Source organism: Microtus pennsylvanicus, chromosome 8, assembly GCF_037038515.1.
Source record: "Microtus pennsylvanicus isolate mMicPen1 chromosome 8, mMicPen1.hap1, whole genome shotgun sequence".
Taxonomy (NCBI): Eukaryota; Metazoa; Chordata; class Mammalia; order Rodentia; family Cricetidae; genus Microtus; species Microtus pennsylvanicus.
Window position 1 is genome coordinate 62,004,033 of NC_134586.1, and position 22,586 is coordinate 62,026,618.

The 22,586-nt window shown below is 52.0% G+C and overlaps 1 protein-coding gene across 1 annotated transcript; it reads left to right on the top strand.

Annotated features, from left to right (window-relative positions):
• The first annotated feature begins 482 nt into the window (after positions 1 to 482).
• On the top strand, positions 483 to 19,121 carry Emx1 (empty spiracles homeobox 1). The gene is made up of 3 exons (XM_075983678.1): positions 483 to 1,435; positions 6,719 to 6,903; positions 16,821 to 19,121. Exons 1-3 carry the CDS (start codon positions 916 to 918, stop codon positions 16,986 to 16,988), a joined length of 873 nt encoding a protein of 290 aa, XP_075839793.1. The 5' UTR covers positions 483 to 915; the 3' UTR covers positions 16,989 to 19,121.
• Positions 19,122 to 22,586: the final 3,465 nt, after the last annotated feature.

A 22,586-nucleotide genomic window follows, 5' to 3' on the forward strand; every position in this document is an offset into this window, starting at 1 on the left:
TAGGTTCTGTGGCTTCTTTCCGGACAGTGCGAACCTGGCCCCGGTGAAAAGAATGCACGTTCTATTTGAAGCGCTGTACTCAGAAACATCCAGAAAACGCGAAATTTCAGGAACATACCGCAGCTTTATAATAGGGCTCCAGAGGCCGATGGTGGGTGAGCCGGAGGGCTCCCTTAGGTTAGGCGAACGTGTAGCAGGTTCTCTGGAGAATCTAGGCGGGACCCCAAACACCCATCCAAGTTCCCTAAGAAATGAAACGACGTCGCAGGACGAAGGGAAGGGGTTCAACTGCAGTACACTCTAGAAGAGTTGGGTTTTTTTCCCTCGAACCCGGGCTCTGCCAATGTCCCTTTCAGGCCAGGCTGCGGTGGCAGCTAAAGGGCCGAGGCAGAAAATCAAGATGCAGAGGGGGTGGGGTGGGGCTGGGTGAGGAGACACTAGATCGCGTGCCAATGTTCCAGTCCGGTTTTTGCCTCCGACTGGGGACCGCACCCCCTCCCGCCATGAATCGCCCCGCCCCGCCCCGCCCCCCACCTTGGGGCAGGTGAGCGGCGGCCAATGGGCGAGCGCGGGGCAGGTGCCCGCTAACTCTCTCCTTGCAGAGCGGCAGCCAAGGCCTGGCCGGGCAGTTCTAGGAGGATCGTGGGCCGGGGTCGGTCACAGGGTGACTTGTAAGGGAAAGAGCCGGGAGGACCGCAGAAGCGACTCGCAATAGCATAAGCAGCCCCGAGCCTTGGGCGGTTGCCGAGAGCTGCCCACTGGGCCGCGGGAACCACGCTCCTGGCCGTGCGCAGTGGCTCAACTCGGTGCTAGGACACTCGCACGCCCCTCGCCGCTCCGCGCCTGGCTCGCCCGCAAGGGCCGAGCGCGGGCGGGCGGGCGGGCGGGGGAGGTGAGGAGTGCGGGCGTGAGTGCATGTGCCTGGTTCGGTGCACACCCCGCAGGGCGGCAGCGCCAGGGAACCGAGCGCTTTCCAGAGCCCCGCTTCCTCGCTCCGCTTCGGCGGCCGCTATCATGTTCCAGCCTGCGGCCAAGCGGGGTTTCACCATAGAATCCTTGGTGGCCAAGGATGGTGGTTCCGGCGGGAGCCCTGGCAGTGGGGGCGCGGGCTCCCATCCTCTGGCAGTGGCCGCCTCAGAGGAACCGCTCAGGCCCACGGCTCTCAACTACCCTCACCCCAGTGCGGCCGAGGCGGCCTTCGTAAGTGGTTTCCCGGCCGCTGCCGCCGCGGGTGCCGGTCGCTCGCTCTACGGAGGGCCCGAGCTTGTGTTCCCCGAGGCCATGAACCATCCGGCGCTGACGGTGCACCCGGCGCACCAGCTGGGAGCCTCCTCGCTGCAACCCCCTCACTCTTTCTTCGGTGCCCAGCATCGGGACCCTCTCCACTTCTACCCCTGGGTGCTTCGGAATCGCTTCTTCGGCCACCGCTTCCAGGGTGAGTGATCACGTTGTGTTCATGACCCGGGAACGCGGGAGAGGCTCGGGGCTGTTCAGAAGTTGTTGCGGACAAGGCTCGGGGGATCAGCGTTGGCTGTGCGCAGCCGATTAGCCTGTAATCTATGTTGGTTTCCTACCCGTGAAGTGAGGTTGGGACCTCCACGTTTTCCAAAGTATGTGGCTGGTTAGGATACAAGCTTAGGAGCTTTTTCTGACCCTCCCTTGGCCAACCTTAATTTCCTTTAGGACTAAACTGGTCACATCCCTGAAAGTGCGTGGCCCTTCCCGCGCCAGAGCTTTGAGCTGTGACCGTACTTCGCTCTCACGGTCACCACAACTCTTGGTGCGTCCGCGCAGAGGAAAGTCCACCTGCGCTCCCTGGCTCTGTGGGAAGCAGGGCAGTGTGGTTCACTCCGCTGTCTTGGGGCGTTTCTCAGCAACCTTGGCCACACTCCTCATGGACCTAAAGTGGGGAAGGCTTGCAGTAAGAAAACTGGCTTTCTTCATCGCTGACCTCCTCCGGTTGCTAGAAGCTCAGGACAGTCTTCTTGAGTGGTGGTGGACGGTAGAAGGGGGCTTTTAAGGTCATAGATAGTCTTAGTTCCCCCCCATCTGCAACCCCGCAATTGGTTTGCTAATTAAGACCCCTCCAAGCGCCTTACACACACACACACACACACACACACACACACACACACACACCAGTTGTCTGACTTTCTTAAAGAAATGAGAGTTGTGTTTATTGCAGTTTATTTTCTTCCTTAGATTTGTAGTTTTTTCCTTTCTTTCATTAAGAAAAAAATTGGCCTTGATACCTATAGCAATTGCTTTAGTTCCCAGTTTGGTATATAGACTGGACCTCAGTCTTATGCGTTTCCATAGGTAAATTCAGCGTTCCGTGAAACAGCAGCAAAAAGAAACAAGGTTGGCACATTGCTTCCAGGAACTACTTTGACAGTAAGCCAGGGCTACACTGCTAAAGTGAATCTGATATTTGATGCAATTATTAATATAATAAAATATATTTGTAGCTTTAGCTTTAGTTGCTTGACTGCCTCGGAGAAAGCTATTTGGAGAGGACCTTGGTTTGTCAGCCAATGACCCCAGCCTCACCTGGCCACTACATACTAACCGAGAAAATCCCGTTCATCCAATAGAGCAATTTTTTCTGCAAGTATTTAGGAGGGCAGGGGTTTTTTTCCTTCAAAGATTTCTCCAAGCGGGAGGGGTAAAGCCTACGGTATTAGTATTAGTTGTTTTAACTAACATTTCCCACCACTCCACATTAATGCTTACTACTAAAATGAGGTTTTATCCAGATTTAGCCAACTACCCGAGGTCCCCGGTAGGCTCTATCTTCAGCTTTGCGCCTGCTAACGGAGTTTGAGTCTTCGAGGTTGTGAGCCCAGGACTGAAGGGACCTGGGCTGAAGGGACCATGGCTGAAGGGAACTGGTTTGTGAAAGATCAGGGGCCCTGGAGGAGAGGTTGCTGCCGGTTCCTAGCCTATTCCAGACTAGGAACACTCAAGAGGTTCAGCATATTCAAGGTGCCTCCTAGATGGGACTTTCCCGCCCTTAGTCCGGAGTCTCTGCCGTTCTCTCCATCTTTCGCACCTCTGGACTAATCCGCCTCGCCCTGGGCTGGTGGCGCCTTTTGCGAGATCCAGTTTTCGGGATCGGAGCATCCGCAGCCCGGCAAAGTCAATACATTCTCCGCAAAACCCTCTCGGAAATTTCCGCCTCTCCCTAAGCCATCAGTCCCAGCTGATACGATGTGGAGTTCCACAAACGGTGGGGTTTTTTATCTCCATAACCGCGTCTCGACGCGGAGAAGGATTCCAGTGTAGCCGCGCTTGCGAACTCGGAAATCCGATGGGTGCTGACCGACCTTCTCAACTCCGAGGTGCGGCAGCCGTGAAGCGTGCGTGCCGACAACGCTGCCTCCTCCAGATCCCACCCTGCCTCGGGGCTAAAAATTGAGCCGTCCCAGGCCCTCCGGCGCCGCGTTTTCTAGAGAACCGGGTCTCCGCGATGCTCATTTCAGTCCCGTTTTGATGCAAGAAACCCTACCAGAACGAAAAGGAACCGTGTCCGCGTTCTGTGCGCAGCGCTTTCGGGCAGTGTGAGCCGGTGGCGCCTGGAAGCCGCTTCTCCCTTAAGCGAAGAGGAGAAATCTGGGTGCATGGTCAGGACCACCGAACTGCGGGCCAAACGGGAGGAACCCGCGAAGATTGAGCAAGGTTGGCGTCGTTTTAGTGATACTGCACAGCGATTAGGAACTTTCTGGAGTGGAAAGCTATGTCTGAAGGGGACTAAGGGAAACCTAGCCCTCCCAACCCTCTGCGGTTGTGGGTACTAGCTTCAAAGGGCGCCTTTGTTCACACCGGACGAGGAGGGAAGAGGTTACCTCCGCTTTACCGTCACCCTCTCCAGATCCTAGCTCCAGGCCATTCTGCAGGGATGCTGGGCTCCAAGTCACTAGCTAAAGCGGCCTCTCCATCTAGGGCTGGAGTTCCAGCTCTGGGTGCTTCGGTATCTCACTCCTGCTGCTTCCCGCAGCCTGCTTCTTAGAATATCCATTGCTAGCTCCCAGTCATCGCCTTGCAGAGGCCTGCAGAAACAAGATGTGGAATTTTTCACATCCTAACTCCTAATTCCGGGGAGGAATAGGTTCATGTTCCTTTCCGATGGTTGTATAAAACTGACACCTTCTCTCACAACCTGAAATTGTTGAGTCCAAACAGGCTGTATCCCAGCCTCAAGCTTGTTCCATCCTGTCCAGTTGAGAGCTGGGCAGGCTCTTCTGGAAGTGTTAGTGAGGTATGGACCCTTTCTCATAGGTCAAGGAAAGAAGCGCCAGGTACACAGACACCTCGCCACCTTGTCTTTACAGAAACATGTAGCTATTGATTAATATCGTCGGATTTTTTGTTTTCTGCTAAACATCATCTTTCCCACTGGAAAAATGATTTGGTGTTTTTTAATCAAATAACTTACCATTTATTAATATTTTGGGTAATTTTCTAACTTCTTGATTCTTTCATAGTTGGGTCAGGAAGACTCCGTTGGGGCCCGTGTATAAGAACACATACCGGGGGGGGGGGGGGTGCATGCTAACGTCTACAACAGGACGTGCAGTTTCCCTGAGCCAAGCAAGACTGAGGACTGGAGGCAAAGAAGCCTTTGATCAGAACAGAGTTTGTAAAAAGAGAGTGCTTTCCTCCTCTTCTCAGGTGACTGGCACACTTCCTCAACAGAGCGGTTAAGGAAGACACAGCAGAGCTGCGGCTTGCTTGCTCAGCTCCTCCCTTCCTTGCACACCTCTGCATGCCACTTACTCAGACCTGTGGCCTCCCCTTGCTGCGGCTTCACATCTGCATAGGTTAGGCCAGACCCTCGGGAGGCTGAGATAGCCAGGCCGCTCCCCAAGGCTCCTCTCTGGATCATTTGTTCAGAGGAAGCCACAGTTGAGGCTTTACCTGGATTCTGAACAATGTGGGCTTTTGAAGCAATTTCTTCAATAAAGGCTTCTCATCCATTTCTCTGCCCTTTCCGTGGACTTCCAGACTGGTCTTCACACCAGACTTCCAGTCTTCTTATTCACTCCAAGAATGGGCTTTTAATGTTTTCCCCTCTTTCTCTCTCTGGGAAGCCACCTCCTCCACTCTCCCTCTAGGACCTAATGAAACTCCTTCTTCTTCAGTCGGGCCTGAGATCCTGGGTCTGCTCCTACCCCCATGGCTTAGGGACACATGTCCATCCTTTACTCCCCAGTGACATCCCTCAGCCTGCTGTGTAGTAGTGCAGACCCAACACTTGAAACGAGTAGGAGATAGGAGGTTAGTCCCAGGCAACTGTGTTCCAAACAGGATTCCAGCCACCCTACTGCCTGGCGTAGGTCCCCAAAGCCCAGGGATGTCTACTGACCGAATTTTAACAAGGGCACTCATGATGTGACTGTTTCACTTACATGGCCTTTCCAGAAATGGGGGATCTCATCTGAATCATCCAGATTACTGTCTTCAGAATAAAACAGTAGGTCCAATTGAGTCAATCCAGTAGCCATCTCTGAAGAAATTAATTGGATCAGTCAATCTCAACAGCTAACTCTGTCAAAACATCCCATCTAGGTCTCTGTGTTGTAGGGTCAGGGGAACCGATGCAGGCCACTGTGTGAGGACCAGTGCCTGCAGGCCTCTGAGAATATACAACTGTGTGAGGGCCCAGTGCGGGGGAGGGGGGGCACGCGGCAGCTTGGGTAGAAGCCTGCTCTGGCTTTTCTACCTCCTGACCACCACCCCAGCCTTACTCAGTCCTTTCAGTGTAGGAGCAGAGGGTGGGAGCTTTGCCAAGGGACAGTCACACTCTGAAATCCTGTATAGTAATGGGAGGAAAAGACGGAGGGGAAGCTGGAGTGTATATTTACACACACCCAATGGGGAACGAATATTCTTGAGTGTGTGTGTGTGTGTGTGTGTGTGTGTGTGTGTGTGTGTTGAGAGGACAGCTTCTAGATATTTATTTCTGCTCAGGACTACTCGGGGAGGTAGCAGGAGCCTTTCCAATGAGAAGAGCTCCCCTTCTTCCATCCTTCCCTTATGGGCCTGCCTTCACAGTGTTTAAGTCCTGAGGAGAGAAGGGAATTGCAGAAAAAAAAAAAGTAGATTTGAGAACTCCAGAGTCTGCCGCTTGCTGGACCTGGCTTGCTTTTACCTCCTTCGTGGTGGAGCCTAGGCCTGCTAGCAGGATTTTTCAGCAGCTAGTAGTAGCCTGAGCACTTAGCTGTAGGGTACTTTAGAGTCTTACATGAAGTCTCGTTGATCTACCTATCAGTCCTGTTCTTTCCCCCACCACCTTTCTGACCCCCAGCCCTGTCCTCTCTATAGTTGGTCCAGGAGGGGACGCTTCAGGATTAGATCATTCAAAGCTAATCAATCTTTGGGGCCCGGGTGGAGGTAGAGTTGCAAGGGCACAGGAAAAGACCTAAGGGGCTTCTGCCATCCCTTGGCCTTTCTGCTTCCCCTGGCAACGCTGGATTTGGGCCGGTAGGGCCTTCATCAGGCCTGGACTCGCCTATTGGTTCTAGAGTGGATTCTGCTGGTCGTCCCCTGACGGTAGCTCCGGAGTGAGGTTTCAGGGTAGCGGCAAGGGAAAAGGGAGAAGTAGAGGAGGTGTCAGGATTTCATAAGTGGCAGGGTGTTTGCGGCAGAGGCCAGCGACTCACCGCGCCCCTTCTCTCTGTCTGTACCTGCGTGTGCTGCTATTGCCTCTGGGCTGCAGCAAGCGACGTTCCCCAGGACGGGCTGCTTTTACACGGGCCCTTCGCACGCAAGCCCAAGCGGATCCGCACGGCCTTCTCGCCCTCGCAGCTGCTGAGGCTGGAGCGAGCCTTTGAAAAGAATCACTACGTGGTGGGAGCTGAGCGGAAGCAGCTGGCCGGCAGCCTCAGTCTCTCTGAGACGCAGGTAAGCAATCCCCTGCCACAGCCTCAGAGTGCCTGAGGTAGGCGGTTGGGTGCAGGTCTCCCTAGCCCTCGGGTTTCAAGAGCGACCTACAGCGAGGCATCCCTCACCTCCAAACCCTACCCTTTCTTTCTGTTTGCCCTGATAAGTTGCAGGAGTGTTGTTTTGTAATGAGACAGGGGCTCGCTATGTAGCCCAGGCTGGCCTTGAACTCGCAGCAATCCTCCTGTCTCTGACTCCTGCGTGTTGGCATCACAGACAAAAGCCAACTTGCAGAGCTTTCCCAGGTCTTATAATCAGGGCGAAGGAGCCCACCAGAAGCATGGAATTTGATCCACAGTGCACCCCGACTGCGAAAATTCCTAGCCTGTCTCCACTCTAAATGACACAGCACCCAAAAGTCAGTGTGTGTGTGTGTGTGTGGGGGGGGGGTGATCCCGTCATCTCTGCCCTGCCTGCGCTGATGTTCCTACGCAAAGCTCGGTAGACCTTAGTTGACCTCCAGCACCTGTGGTATGTGGACAAAGAAAGCCAGTGTCAGCTTCACAACAGAAGGAATGAGTGAGTACAGGTCATCTCTAGCTCCAGTGTGAGAGTGACCCTGATCCCAACACAGGCCATCAGCAGCTGGGGCTCTGTGGACTGCGGCATATTCGCTGTTCGTCATAAAGACATATGCCTGTAAAAGTGTTTTAGGAACTGAGGCAGGAGGCTTGAGCACGCAGGGCCTCCTGAGTTGGGAAAGGTGTGAACTGCATTGATGTTGGGGGACTTGAATGGGGTGGCATTATAATTCCCAGATAGGGTTTTAGTAATTTATTATTTAAGGAAAAACATTAGAGAAGTCTAGGGAACGGTAAGGAGGCAAACATGAGGGATTTTTCTTTTTACAAGAGCCTCACCATATATGAACACCGGTGGAAGTGCCATCAAATGCTTGGTCCATTCCTGTGTACAAGGACGGAAGCAGCTGAGTGACTCTCAGTCTGGCTGATATACTGGACTGCTTTCCTGTATAGGCCTTCCGACCCTGCCAGTTCCCAGACGCCCAGCTCAGGCTCTGCTGGTTCTCCACCCTTCCACTGCTCCTTCCTCCCCATCACCCCTCTTTAGGTAGTGGGTCTGCCTGTGCCCTCCCATTAGCTTGGTAGACAGAGCCCCTCACTGTACCCCAGGCTCCTGATCTCACCCCCGGTCCTGGTGTTTTGGCTACTGTATCTGCTACCCTATATAACCATTAAAGCATGGCCTCCTTCTAGGCTACCACAGAACTGCAGAACCTGGAGGTTTTGGGGGGTTGCTGGTTGACAGCTCTAACTGAAAAAAAAAAAATCTTACCAAGGAACAGAGTTAATTTAAAAAACTGTTTTTAAAGAAGCAATGTTGAAAAACTAAGCTAATAAAATAACACCTCTTTTCCCTCCTGGCAAACAGTGCTTTACAATAATTGTTTAAAACAAGGTGTCAACTTAAGAATGGTGTTTATAATTAACTTCATGTAAAAAGTAATATTTATTAAATGTTAATTGCAGAAATGTAAGAAAACAAAACAGTTTATAATTCTACCACCCACAGATTAGCACTTGTTGAAATCACATCATTGTTTTTAAACTTTTCAATTTTTAGCCCAGTGAGAGCATGTTTAATTAATTTTCTTTCAAACTGATCTAGCTTCCTGTCAATTTTAGCTCTTAACAATGCCAGTGCATAGTTCACAGGCTGCTTGCTGCTCTCCTTTTTTGTTATGGGACATTTCAAACATACATTTAGAACAAAGCCAAAGAGAACAATGTGATGGGTCTAGCTTGCCAATCATCTGGACTCTTGATAATCCTGTTCCTTCAGGAATGGTTCTTTTTACGTACAGAATAGCACTCTCTCCTATCACAGAACTCCCTGAGGAGCTGAAAAAACTTCCTTGTAGTCCTGTCTTTCCAGGTAAAAACCTTGAGGCTACGCAGGTACCCAAGTCAGCAGACATGACTGAATCCCTGGCTGCCTGCAGTGTGCAATGGGCAAGTTCCTCAACCTCTCTCAGTGCTGTCTTCTTCGGGAAAAAGTTATTTGAGGATTAGAGGCATCTTTTATGAACTCAAGTAACATCCATTCCCATTCCTTGTCAGGCCCATTCTCTTTACTTAAAGTAATATGTCAAATTAGTAGCATAACAAAGGCCTTTCCTAGGTGTCCCCTGGGCCAACATTCTTCCTGCCACATTCAATATCCATGGTCAGAGCTACTTTTCTATTGTCCTTGAAACTTTCTGTTTGAATGTACACTGTATGATTAGCTAACCATCCATCTCTCAGTATTCAACATGCAAACTTACCTGTCAAGTATCTGTTACTCCAATCAGCTCCCCGCTATGTGTTTCTAAAATGACACCTGCGTTCGTCAGGCCTCTGTGCTCGGCCCCTCACATGTAATTGTCTTTTATCTAGCAACCTGTCTCTGTCTACATTCATTAAACTCTCTCCCCAAATCCGTAAGTGTTTTCTCCAAATTACATGCTTTTCTTCCTAACAATGACCTCCATGTACCCATCTGTTGATCATCTCATCCATTTTGTCCTCTGTATTCCACCATCCATCCCTCAAGGACTATGGGCAACTAACAATATCTTCACACACCTGCCCATGATTACCTATCACCTTCTCAACTCAGCTTGGCTCAGGCTTATCCCCGGGCTTCAGTTGTCACATTGCTGTGGTTGAATCCTCTCCAGCCTTGAATTTGTGAGGCTCATCCATCCACTTTCTATTTCTGACTTTCCTATCTCTCTCTCTCTCTCTCTCTCTCTCTCTCTCTCTCTCTCTCTCTCTCTCTCTCTGTGTGTGTGTGTGTGTGTGTGTGTGTGTGTAAGATCCCTCCTCCATGTTCCCAGAACTCACAGTGTCTCCCTTGCCTTTCCTATTAAGCCTCACATTTTGCTGTTATGACTTATTATCTGTCATGCCCATATGTCATTCTGTAGATCAGCTGCATCCATCTCCCAGGGAGCTCTTAAAATATGGGGATACCCAGGAGATGCTCTTAGGACATCCAAGTTGCATTCCAAGGGAAGAACATTTTTCCAACAGCTCCCTGGGTAATTATGGTGAACAATAGATCCTAGCATCTTGACTGTAGGAAGCAGAGGTCAAGTTTATTTCCTCATAGGATCTAGCACAATGCCCAACATGGAGTAGATATTCAGGGACTGTGTACTGAATAAAAGCCAGACATGGGGCTGGAGAGATGGCTCCGTAGTTAAGAGTATTAGCTGTGCTTTCAGAGGACTGGGGTTCAATTCCCAACACCCACATGGCAGCTCACAACCATCTATAATTCCAATTCCAGTGGATCCAACACCCTCTTCTGGTCTCTGTGGGTACTGCATGCTTGTGGTACACATATACACATGCAGGCAAAATATTCATGAACATAAAATTTTTTTTCAGAAGTTTTCAGCCAGGCAAGCTGGTGTATATACCAACACTCAGAAGGTGGAAACAGGAGGCTCAGAAGCTCAAGATCATCCTGAGATATACTAAAGCCATCCTGGCCTATGAGAGACCCTGTCTCAAATCAACAAATAAAACACTGTACTGACTGAGCAGGCACATGCATTTTGATCCCCCCCCCACACGGCTAGCCTTTATCAATTACTCCAATGCTCTCTGCTTTGGCTGCTCCCTCCCTGTCTTGCCCCTCCAATTGTCCAGTCATACTGTCGTAGTTGATTGTTGGTTTTGATGGCACAAAGGCAGCCTATGTATGGATAAGTCTGAGATGGGGAGCTCTGTGTTGGCAGAGCTCCATCTGGAGGTGTTGAGAGGCGGGTAGCCCGAGCTACCTGGTGCAGAGCTGTATGTATACCTTAGCTGAGAGGTAGAAAGATGGGGCCTGGGGCACAGACAGTGCCCCCTCTTGTGTTGTGCTCATTTGCTCCTCACCCCTGTGTGCAGCCTGGGGTATGGCTAGGAAGGTTCCAAGCTTGCATCCGTATGGAGGCTTGACAAATCTAGACCTGGATCAGACTAGCACCTCCAATACCATGAGGATGTGTGCCCAGCATAGGAGACACCTGCAGACTGACTTCCTCAGACACCAAAACATCAGGCAATACCTAAGGTACACTTCGGATGCCAGTGGACAGTCACCGAACAGGGGAATGAGTGCTGATCCTGGCTAGTTAAGTGTTCCGTTGACCCCCTAGACTGGACCAGCAGTGTCTGTCTTTTACTTTTGCTGAGTTGTGAGGGAGAAGGCAGGAATGTGGTCTTGGACCTTGGAGAATCTTCACATGATGGGGAATACATGAATACCAGACAAGCCTGCAGGTCAAGGGTAGGATAAGCAACTGGAGTGCCCTGAAGTCAAAGCTCAGGCTGAGGGGGTCAGAGGAGACCAGATAGGCAGGAGGTTCTCAGCAGGCTCCTGGCCTCAAAGGTTTTGGGGGATATGTAAGGTTATAGGTGCAAGGAGATGAAGACAAGGATTTAAAGAAGGTAAATTAAAATGGAGATAGAGATGCCAAAACCAGCTGCCATCGTGGGGTTTGAGAGCAAGAGGGAGATCTAGAGAGGCTCCAGTATGTCTTACCTACCTATGGGATTTCCTCGCTTCCTGACATGGGATGTTCTGCCTTTGGAGGGATAGATAGCAGGGAGATATCCAAGTGACTTGAATTTCAGGGAAAAGTCTCACACGAGATCATTTTGGCTCTGGGATGACACACCTTTTCTGCTAAGCCTTGGCTCAAACATCTCCATATTCTTGATAGTCTAGAAGACCTACATGGTGGGTTACAGAGAAGCTAAGTGAGGTGCTGAGACAGGGACACAGACCTGAGAGCAGGTGAGTTTAACAGAGTAAGGGTGAGGATCTAGGCTGTGTGGAGGGAGCAGGATACAAGCTGAGTCAGGAGAAAGGGCTACAGCTAGTGGGCATGTTGGAAGTGGCCTTAGCTTGGCGGAGTGAGGGTTGAGTTGATTCTGGGCGTAGGAAGACTGACATGATCAAATGGCAAGAAATGGATCCCCCAAGAGAGGGCAGGGAAGAGAGCAGGCTGCAGGGTGGCTTGATTGATGTCTCCAAGCTGCTGTCTATTCTGAGGACTTTCTGTGTCTGAGACCGACAGACTCAGAAGACATGCTTAAATTACAGCAGAAGAGAGTACAGTAGAACATAAGGAGACCTTCCCATCTCAGAGCTACGAGATCTTGACAGGGATGTTTTGATTTCTTGAAGACGGGACAGGGTCTTCTCTGGAAAGTGTACAGGCCCTTGGAGCCAAAAGGCTTGAGGCTGGGGGAATGGGGAGAAAGGTTGAACAAGCGAGCCTTCCTTCGTCCAAAACAGACCACTCCAAAGTTCAGTGATGAGCTCTGAAACACCGGCAGGAGCTGCTTTCTACCCATTTCTAAGCTCGCTGTCCATTGTTTATGTATTCACACACACGTCTTCACCGTAATGTAGAGGGACCAGTCCTCTGAGGACGTGGTCTGTCGGTCCATCCACAACAGTTTCTCACACACGACTCAAGGTGAGCATTGCCGCTCTCTACAATGGCTCTCCCTCCTCCAGCTTCCTCCAGCAAATAGTTAATCCACTCTCTCTTACTTCCTTGTGCTTTTCCTGGTCTCAAATCTTCTGTGTACAAATTTCCTATCTAGTCTAGTTTTATTTCTGTGGCTGCTACTAAAATAGCCTGACAAAAAAACAACTTCAGGGAGGAAAGAGTTTATTTGGTTACAATTCCAGATTACAGTCCATCACTTGAGGGAAGTCAAGACAGGGAGTCAAGACAAGTACATAGAAGTGGTAGGCCTGCTGGCTATTTCACACAAGAGCCTTTGATCAAGGAACTCACTTCAAGGCCAAAGAAATGCATCAGGAACCACGGACCATGTTGCTTGCCAGAGGGCAGGCAGGCTGTTTATGCTCAGCTGGCTTTCTTATGCAGTTCAAGATGGCCTGTCCAGGGAATGGCCTGGCCCACAGTGGGCTGGGCCTTCCTCCATTAATCATCAAGAGAATTCCCTACAGACATGGCCACAGGTCAATCTGATTTAGGCAAGGCCTCTATTGAGATTATCTTCTCAGAAAATTCTAGGGTGTGTTAAGTTGGCAGTTGAAGCTAACCAAGGTTGTTTGGTTTCTCCCAAACCAATTAATACAGAATTAAGAATTGATGCTCAGGCCAGTTTGGTCTACATGGGGTGTTCCAGACCAGTCAGAGCTACATAGTGAGACCCTGTCTCGACAAAACCAAACCAAACCAAAACCAAAAACACGCCCCCCACCCCCAACAAACAAAAAAACCCTCTTGCAAAGCTTGTCTGCTAGTGGCTCCGCATTTTCGCACTTAGCATTTCCCCCGCCCTTTTCTGATTCGTTCCAGCCCCTCTTCTGCTGGCTCCTCCCATTTTCCAGATCTGTCCCTGGCACCACTTGCCTACAGTATGGGGTTGGGTCCCTCTACCTCTGTCCAACTGGATGGCCATACATGGACACAACTCTGGGCCTTGGGACTTAACTCCAAAGCCAGAAAGACACTGCTTTGTCTCCCTGAAGTCCAGATATGCCTGAGCCGGTTCTTGAAGGTCAAGTGAGAGTTCCAGGTTACACAACCCATTCCAAAATGGGGAGTCTCAGAAGGGTTTATCTGGCTTCACCAAGAAATTGGGAGATACTCAGTGAAGCGGGAGTTCAGGAGACCATAGGAGCTTTTCCCTCAAACCACAGGGGTCAAGTCGGGTGGGTGGAGCCTCCAGTCAACATTCCACATATGTCTTTGGGGTTAAGAGAAGTTAATACATATTGGTGGGGAGAATATATAGTCAGGTATGACCTCTGAAAACTGGTTCCCATGGAGCTGGTAGTCACATTATGTGATCTGCCTTCCTCCCGGGGCCGCTGCCCTCTAGCAAAGGGGCTGACCCCAGAGTTACCTTGTGGGTTAGGTTATAGGGTGTCACTATCATCTCCTATTACCCTAGCAAGTCATTTCCTTTCTTTATTTTTAAATCTAAGAGGGGGAAAAAGAACCCTTGATATCAGTAATGGGCTAAAGAAAATTCAGAAAAGTTAATGGAACAAACAAAATTCCCTGGTGATTTGGGTCCATTCCCTTCTGTTCTCTCTCGTCCATGCATAGATCTCTGTCTCCCATGGCTGTGGGTACACTGTACCAACAGTGCTCGTCCTGGCTTTTGTACTATTATGAAGTCACAACTGTCCCTGCTATTACAGGCTCTATAAACAGCGTCTGGATACTCAGCCCAGGGCTGTTCTGCAGAAGACAGACAGGCTGCCTAAGAAGAGGCCTGTGCCCTGGTTTCTAGGGAGCGAGCGAGCTGCTTTCTTGTCTCCATTGTTGTTTTTGAAATAATATCATGTAACCAAGGCTGTCCTCAAAGTCACTGTTTAGCTGGGGATGAGCTTAAACTTCTGACCCTTCAGTCGCTACCTTCAAAGTGCTGGGACTGTGGGCAAACACTGTTGCCTCTGGTTTGTGTAGTGTTGGGGCTAGAACACAAGGCTCGGTGCATGCGAGGCATAGTTGGGAAGCCTCTTTCATGTGCTCCACCAGGATGCTGCCCAGGCCTGAAGCTGTGACCGGGGCTTCTGCTCTGCCACTGATACTTTCCTTCCTTGGGGGAGAGTTGCCAGGCAAGGCTAGCATGCTAGGTCTGTCCTACCAGATGCCTCTGTAACCATGAGCCTCCAGAAGGAGTCTTGAGGATGGGACAAAGGAGAAAGGTACAGAAAGTGACCCTCTGTCTCTGGTGTTGTCCATTGCCACCTGAAACCATTCACAACCAGCGCACTTGAACCTGTCAGATATGACATCCTGTACCCAGATCGGAGTCACACACAGGAGGCAGGGAAACTCATCCACCCACCGGCTGTCACAGTCACAGTGCACTCTGGGGTGGAGGGCAGGAGCTGGGTTGGCTGTCAGTGGTGCGCTCAGAACCATCCAGGGGCTAGAGGGGCATGGAATCCAGAAGTCATGAGCTCAAAGAACCCAGTATCCTTCCCTGTCTACCCAGGGAGATACGGGCTACAAGTTTGGCCCCTGCCTTGGCTAGGAAGGAAGGAGTCCCTTGCCCCTAACTTCATCCACCAAGGCCAGGTACCAGATGCTCCCTGGACCAGCTTTCTTTTCTTGACTGGTGGCATTTGGAGCACTGAGCACCGCTGTTCCCACCACCAACCTAGTGTCAGGACAGATGGCTCAGTGGAGGCCTTTTTCTGGGACTGTGAGAAGAACCTGGGAGAACCTCCATGACAGAGAGGAAGGCTGTGTGAGCTTGGCACATCCTAGGCATGAAACCATCCTACAACCAGGATACCAGGCCCACTGCTGGCTGCCACTGCCTGCCTTTGCAGTTGTGTGCAAAGGCTGCCTTCAGCCCTGCCCTGGGTTCTAGATCCCCCTTCAGCAGTCACTGCAGTTGCCAGAACTGAAACGTTCACCACCATGGTACAAAAACAACCGAACGATGTTGTCCGCGCAGCCACGGCGGGCAAATCCGCTTGCTTTCATCCGTGCTGCTATTCCTAGGAAGATTTACAACTCCATTGCCCCACTATCCAAAGGATCCACTGGCACAGGAGACCAGGAGGTGCCTTGGAGCAGCAAGGGCTCCCAAATGGGTCTCTCCTGTGGATGAGGGATGTAAGTCCAGAGAAGGGAAGAGACTGAGCTGAGGAGAGTACCCGACTTTCTCCTACTAGCACCAAGGAGGATCTGGGCCTGGATGGTCCTCAAGGCCAAGTGAAGGGGTGTGCAGTCAAAGCAGTGAACTCACGTTTCTTCCGGGGTGTGGAAGTACCGAGGGTGCATGGGGAGCCACTCATGGGAGGATGTGAGAGCTGAGTCATGGACTCCCAGTAATGCTGGGAGAGGAGGAGGAGGAAGGAGGAATGATCAGAGCTGGGGGAGGAGGAAGGAAGGATGGTAGAGACGGACTAGAAGGGCTTCCTGGAGATGCCTAGAATCGCAGGCGCATTCCTGTCATCCCAGAAGATGGTAGGCCCAGCTGTGCAAGCCCCACCCTTCTTCTTATAGGGACGCCCACTGCCTGGCACGGAAGTGAGGGCTCCCTATGTCCTCACTCACTTCTGTCCTCCAATGTCTCTTCTGACTGTTGTGTGACCCGTGGCATCTAGAGGGGCCACAAGAGCTGGTTCTGTTGGACCAGGAGGTTCAGAGCTGACCCTGTGTGTGTAGGGGAGTTGCCCTCAGACAGAACTTGCTCTGTATTTGTCTGAGGGAGCCAGAGGTTCTTGGGTGAATTTCAGACTGCCCCGAGGAGCTGGTACCTGAGGGACAGGATTCGTCCACACAGCTCTGTCCTGCCCAGTTCTACTCTGAAGTGGGTAGGACAATTTCACAGGACTGCTAGGACGGGGTTCCAGGTTGAACAAGGCTGTGACAGAGAGCATGTGAGTTTTCAGTATCCATGAATGGTTCTGGGATCTTAGATGTAGTCTGGCTGTCACAGACTGTGTTCTTCCACCTCTAGGTTATGAAGCCTTGTCTGTCTCTGTGCAGCATTGTGGGACCAGCACAGGAGATGGAGTGGGCTTTAGGTCCTCTGGGGGTGACTACATTTTCTCTGGAGATTGGCAGAGCTCTCTCATGTCTGCTCACTGTGGCTTCAGGAACCAGGAGGCTCAGCAGCTATACCCGCTTTGTCTTTATTTGGGAGAGACTGGAAAACTGCTTCAGGTCCAGTCCTTCCCCTGCCCTCCTCACTGGCACCTGATAAGCAGTCTTCAGACCTGTCAAGTGGCAGATGCTTGGAAGGGAGAACCCTGGCCTGTGTAGCCTCAGTTCCCCATCTGACTCCCAGCTTAGCTGGAGTGTGGAGGCCATCTTGGCTGCTCTGGGTGTTTCTTACCTGTGCCCCTCCTTCCCGGCCCAGGTGAAGGTGTGGTTCCAGAATCGGAGGACAAAATACAAACGGCAGAAGCTGGAGGAGGAAGGGCCTGAGTCCGAGCAGAAGAAGAAGGGTTCCCACCATATCAACCGGTGGCGTATCGCCACGAAGCAGGCCAACGGGGAGGACATTGATGTCACCTCTAATGACTAGGGGAACAATCATGAGCCCACAAGGGCAGAGCATTGCTTGCTGCTGGCCGGGGCCCCAGGGGGCCCAAGCTGGACTCTGGCCAGTCCCTAGCCAGGCTGCAGGGAGGCCTCGAGTCACGGCCCCACAGGGCTTGGAGCCTGGGGCCATCACTGTCAGAAGGACAAGAAAATGGGCTGGCTGAGGCCTGGGACTGCTCAGCCTTCTGGTGGAGAGCCTGCTGCTTGGGTGGGCCACCATCACTGCAGCCTCCCAGCTGCTCTCCATGTCTCTTTCTGTCTTTGTTTTGAGACATTTCTGTTTTAATTTATTTTCCAGGTACCTGCTATAGTTCTTAGTGATCCTCTCATGCCCCCTTCCCTATGGGAATAATAAAAATCTCTCTCTTAATTGCACAACCATCATCTTCAACTGTAGAGCCTGGGCGGGTGGGTTGCAGTTCCCAGTGCAGAGGGGGCGGTCAGCAAGGGTGCTCAGGGCCCACGAGCCTGAAGGGAAGCCTCGCTGGGTCTTTGCAAACTCATGGAGGGTCAGAAGGGCGGAGAATCCTTACACATACAGACTCGAGTGGCTTCTCCAGCTGAGGAGAATCCAGACGAAGGAGTCCTGGGAGTGGGTTAAGGCGGGTCCAAGTCCAGGCCTTGCACAGATGTACGCATGTCCAGGAGAATCCGAGGCAGCCCTTTTTTTTTTTTAAATTCAAATGCGAGATCTTACTCTGTTGCCCAAACTGGCTTCCTAGTCACATCAATCCCCCTGCCTCAGCCTCCTGGGTACTGGATTGTAAGTATGAGGACACACCTAGTGTCCATGGGCTTAATGGTGAGCTTGCAGAGGTCATCGGCAGAGAAAGGCAGGACAGGTCCAGTGAACTCTTGTCCTTCTGCCCTTCAGTTTGTCTGTTTGTCCTTCCCCCTTGACACACTTCCTCCATCCTGGAGAAGTTCGATTTGTGTTTCCAGGAGTCTCCCCAGCCAACACCCAGGCCTGCCTCTACTTTATCTCCCATGAACTCCCCAACCGTCCACTCTAGCCCTCTGCTGCTATAAACGGCGGTCACCAACCACTGTCCCAGTTCCCTCGCAGCCACACCCATCCACTCCCTCCTGAGCTAATCTGTTTCTCCACCTGCAGGAATGCCCTCCTTTTCTCCCTAACCCCCCATGTTTCCATTTTGGGTCCCTCGGCTCTGCTTCCTCTGGTCCATCCACACCTCACATCTGTTCTACCCAGCTGGATTCCAGACCAGACAGTGGTGTCCAGTCACGCTTGGTCAATGCAGCTCCCGCAGCATCCCTGCCACCTGCCTGACCCCCGTCTGCACTCTGGGAAGAGCACAGACATTAAGGGGCTTCTGTGAATATCTAAGAAGGTCCTCCATGCTGTGGCCAGGAGGGCTCTGTCACCACCCCCCATCAGGCAGGATAGTGTCTCAGTCCTGTGCTGACTTGTGGTTTCTCCTACATTGCTCCTGGTGTCCCTGAGCGAGCAGTCACGACTTTTGCTGGCCTGTGCTGTTCTTCCCATCTGGGAAGTTGGTGAGTACCCTGTGGACACCTGATCCAGGTTGAAGGCCCATGTGTATTGCCTGGGCTCGGTGCAGAAAAGAACACGGGTTCTTTTGCCGAGAACACTCCCACTGTCCTCTGGGTACCTTTTTCAACTCTGCCTGTCTTGTTGATGTCCACTCCAATTTCCAGAAACCAAAAGACGTTGTTCCTCCTGTCCCCTCCTCCATCAAATGAATACACCCCACAAATCTTAAAAGTCTTAACCTGGCTGATTCTGAATTAAACCCTCGGCAACTCTTCCTGCCAACCAAGTGCAGTAGTTGTGTGTCGGGGTGGGGGGGGGGCGTGCATGAACAGGTAGGGTGGGAGTTAGGAGAGGTTCCCATCTCAGCACTAGTGGTGGTGGGACAGAAAGGGTAGGCCCCTCCTCTGAAGATCCTACCATGCTTGGCTGGGGGGTGGGGTGGGGGATGGGTCCTGGAAGATCACAGCAGAATGCCCTGTCAAGAAGATAAAGGACTAGAAGGACCGGAAACCTGCCAATCTTCCTAGGCAGGCCTGCTGGGGCGGGGCGGGGAGCCCCCTCCATCCCCCCATGTTGTGCCTCTCCCGCAGACGGTAAATATTGGTGTTGTGACTTCATTAATAAAGGCTTCTGTGAGCCTGAAAAACATGGAATCAGGATGAACTATTTTCTGAGCTGCGGGCTTGCCAGGTTTGCTAATTTGGGAGTTTTTGGGCCCTCTCCAGGGAACAAACCGAAGTCTCTCCCGAAGAGACGAAAGAGACGCAGATGCAGCCGAACAGGGAGAAGACAGGACTGCATTCCCTGCAGCTCCTGCCCAGAGAGGGAGGCCTGCAAAGGGCCAGAGAGCAGACATTGGCCCCTCCCCTGCATCCATGCCTGGTGAACAGCTGCACCAGGCCTCCCTAGGCAAGCCTGCTTGGCCACTTCTCATCCGTGGTTTGCTGCCCTCCAGAGCCTCACCGAATGACGGCCTGATTCTTCTGAGCGGCCATGAGCCTAGAGTCAGCCATACAAGCCTCAAGGGTAGCAAGCAGGAGTCCTTAACCCTTTGGCCCAACCCATGTCCTTCCTCTCAGGGAGCAGTCACGCTGCTTCCTCTTGTCCACAGAACTTTCCCAGATTGGTCTCTGCATGGTGCCTGCTGTCTTTACCAACTTCTCCTCACAGGTGCTTGCTTCCCACAGGGCAACAAGCCTTCTTTGACTGGAAAGCCAGGCTCTGCCTGAGAGGAGCCAGCTTGCCCACAGGCCTCTCTGGGACCCTGCTCCAGGGCAGTCCCACAGTGGGAGGGGATGGGGGCAGCAGGCTTAGCGGTGCAGGCCCAGCCAGCTTTCCTGTCAGACGGCGCTGCCAAGGCGGAGCCAGACATCGGGAACAGGTTTAACCAATTACCCAAGCGCCCCATCTGCTGTCTGGGGTTCGTGTGAGGGTGAGTGCATGTGAGGGTGTTTGGAGTGTCTGGGAGGGCTGTGGGCGTGCGCGAGAGTGTGACTGTGTGGGTGGGTGTGGGTGTGTGGCTGTGCATGTGTGCTGTGCACGTGCCCAGAGTGTGGCTGCACATCCTGGCCATGCCCCCTCATTTGTCCAAGACTGAAGCTAGCAGCTTCTGGTCTTCCTGCCCACCCCTCAAACCTTGGGGTCTCAGTGGTCAACCTACCTAGCACTTCAGCTTCTTGTCAGCAGCTCTCCTCATGCCTGGGAAGAGCATTTTCAAGTCACATGTTCAGATGCCCTTTGCTGACTCCTCCTGTGACTTGTTCACTCTCTCATCCACGTGTGGGACCCCACGTGACCCTCCCAGCTGTTCCCTCATTCTTTCTCAGACATGCCCTTGTCCTGCTGTCCTTGGTGGTACCAAGCTAGTAAGTCTTCTCAGACCACTCCTGCACCTACATGTTGAGGCGTGAGGACACTGGCTGATGGTGCATGGGTGACACCCTCTGCATGCTGTGCGTGCAACCCCTACTCTGCGTGCTCTGCGTGCAACCCTACTCTGCATGCTCTGCGTGCAACCCCTACTCTGCATGCTCTGCGTGCAACCCCTACTCTGCATGCTCTGCGTGCAACCCTACTCTGCGTGCTCTGCGTGCAACCCTACTCTGCATGCTCTGCGTGCAACCCCTACTCTGCATGCTCTGCGCGCAACCCCTACTCTGCGTGCTCTGCGTGCAACCCTACTCTGCATGCTCTGCGTGCAACCCCTACTCTGCATGCTCTGCCTGCAACCCCTACTCTGCATGCTCTGCGTGCAACCCCTACTCTGCATGCTCTGCGTGCAACCCCTACTCTGCATGCTCTGCGCGCAACCCCTACTCTGCGTGCTCTGCGTGCAACCCTACTCTGCATGCTCTGCGCGCAACCCCTACTCTGCGTGCTCTGCGTGCAACCCCTACTCTGCATGCTCTGCGTGCAACCCCTACTCTGCATGCTCTGCCTGCAACCCCTACTCTGCATGCTCTGCGTGCAACCCCTATTCTCCTTGCTAAATCCACTCTTCCTCCCTAAAGAGAGGCCTTAGACTGTCACTCTTCTCCCAGAGCCTCTTCCTGGCTACTGTCAGCAGAGAATCCTCCTTCCTTCCTTCCCTCCTTCCCTCCTTCCTTCTTTCCTCCCTCCCCCTCCTTCCCTTTTGAGACAGGGTATCATGTATTTCAGGCCGGCTTCATATTTAATAAAAAAAAGAGAATGAACTTGAACTTCCGATCCTCCTGCCTTCATCTCCTGAGTGCTGGGATTACCTGGGTGTCCCGCCATGCTCAGCATAAGTGATGCTGGAGCTTATACCCAGGGCTTTATGAATGCCAGGCAACCAATGCACCTACATCCCTGATTTTGTGACTTCCATCTTCAGAAAGAAAAATGAACCCTGGAAGGCATGCCTTTGCATCACTTAGAGGAAGGAAGTTTAGGCTGGGAAACTGAGGGGAGCTGACAAAAAGGAACAATTAACAAATCTGGAAAGCCATGAAGGATGCTGAAGCAGCCCTTATAAGATGGGGAGCCTGAATAGTATAGCCCTTAGTAACAAGGAGAAGGTTGGGTAGACCTTAGTAACAAGGAGAAGGCTGGGTAGCACTTAGACTTTAGGGCAGGAGCAGTGACCAGCAGAACCTGGAGCTATGACCCAGGACAGAAAGAAATCCGCAAAAGTTGGAGGTCCAGGAAGAATACAGCCCCTCGGTCCTGTTTGGCCAATCCTATCTTCCTGCTCCTGACTCCATTGGTAGAAGTTAGGCTACAAGGTCTCCCATGAGTCCGCCTCTCCTGGTGCACGTGCCTTTGACAGGGCCTTACCCTTGACTCTCCCCTCCATGGATACTTCTGTATCTAATTCCTCCTCTCCACCTGCCTCCTGTAATCTCCTTGGCTCCCTTGAAGGTCTCAAGAGCTCTCTGAAGTGGGATCCCGTCTATCTGTCCCTCAGGACACACTCTCCTCCGTTTCTGGTCTTTCTCTTGCCTTAATTTCTTTTCACCCCTGCCTGAGTCTCCCTTCTATGACCATTGAGTTCAGTGTCAGGCTGACATGACACATAACCATATCTCTCTGCCAGCTTACAACAAAGCTGAAGAATTACTTCCAATCAGGGCCAGGGAGATGGCTTACTTAGGAAGGTGCTTCCCATGCAAGCACATAGACCTGAGTTTGATCCTCATGTAAAAATAAACAAACACCCCCAACCCCCCACCCCCACGCACACTGTCATGATCCCAGTGCTGGGGAGACAGAGACAGGAGGATTCTTTGAAGCTTGTTAGCCAGGCAGCTTTTCCAAATAGGTAACTTCTCAGTTCAGTTAAAGACCCTGGCTCAATAAATAAGTGGACAGCTGGAGAGAGGGAGAAGTGAGATGGTCAGCAGCTGAGGGTGCACAGTCCTTGCTGAGGACCTGCACTTACTTCCTAGCGCCCATGAGGGGTGGCTGACAATTGCCTATAACTCTAGGGAATCTGATGCCTCTGCCTCTAAGGGCACCTAAACACAGCACACACACACACACACACACACACACACACACACACAATCTCCACAGGTTATGAACCAGAGGCTTACTGCCTTCCCA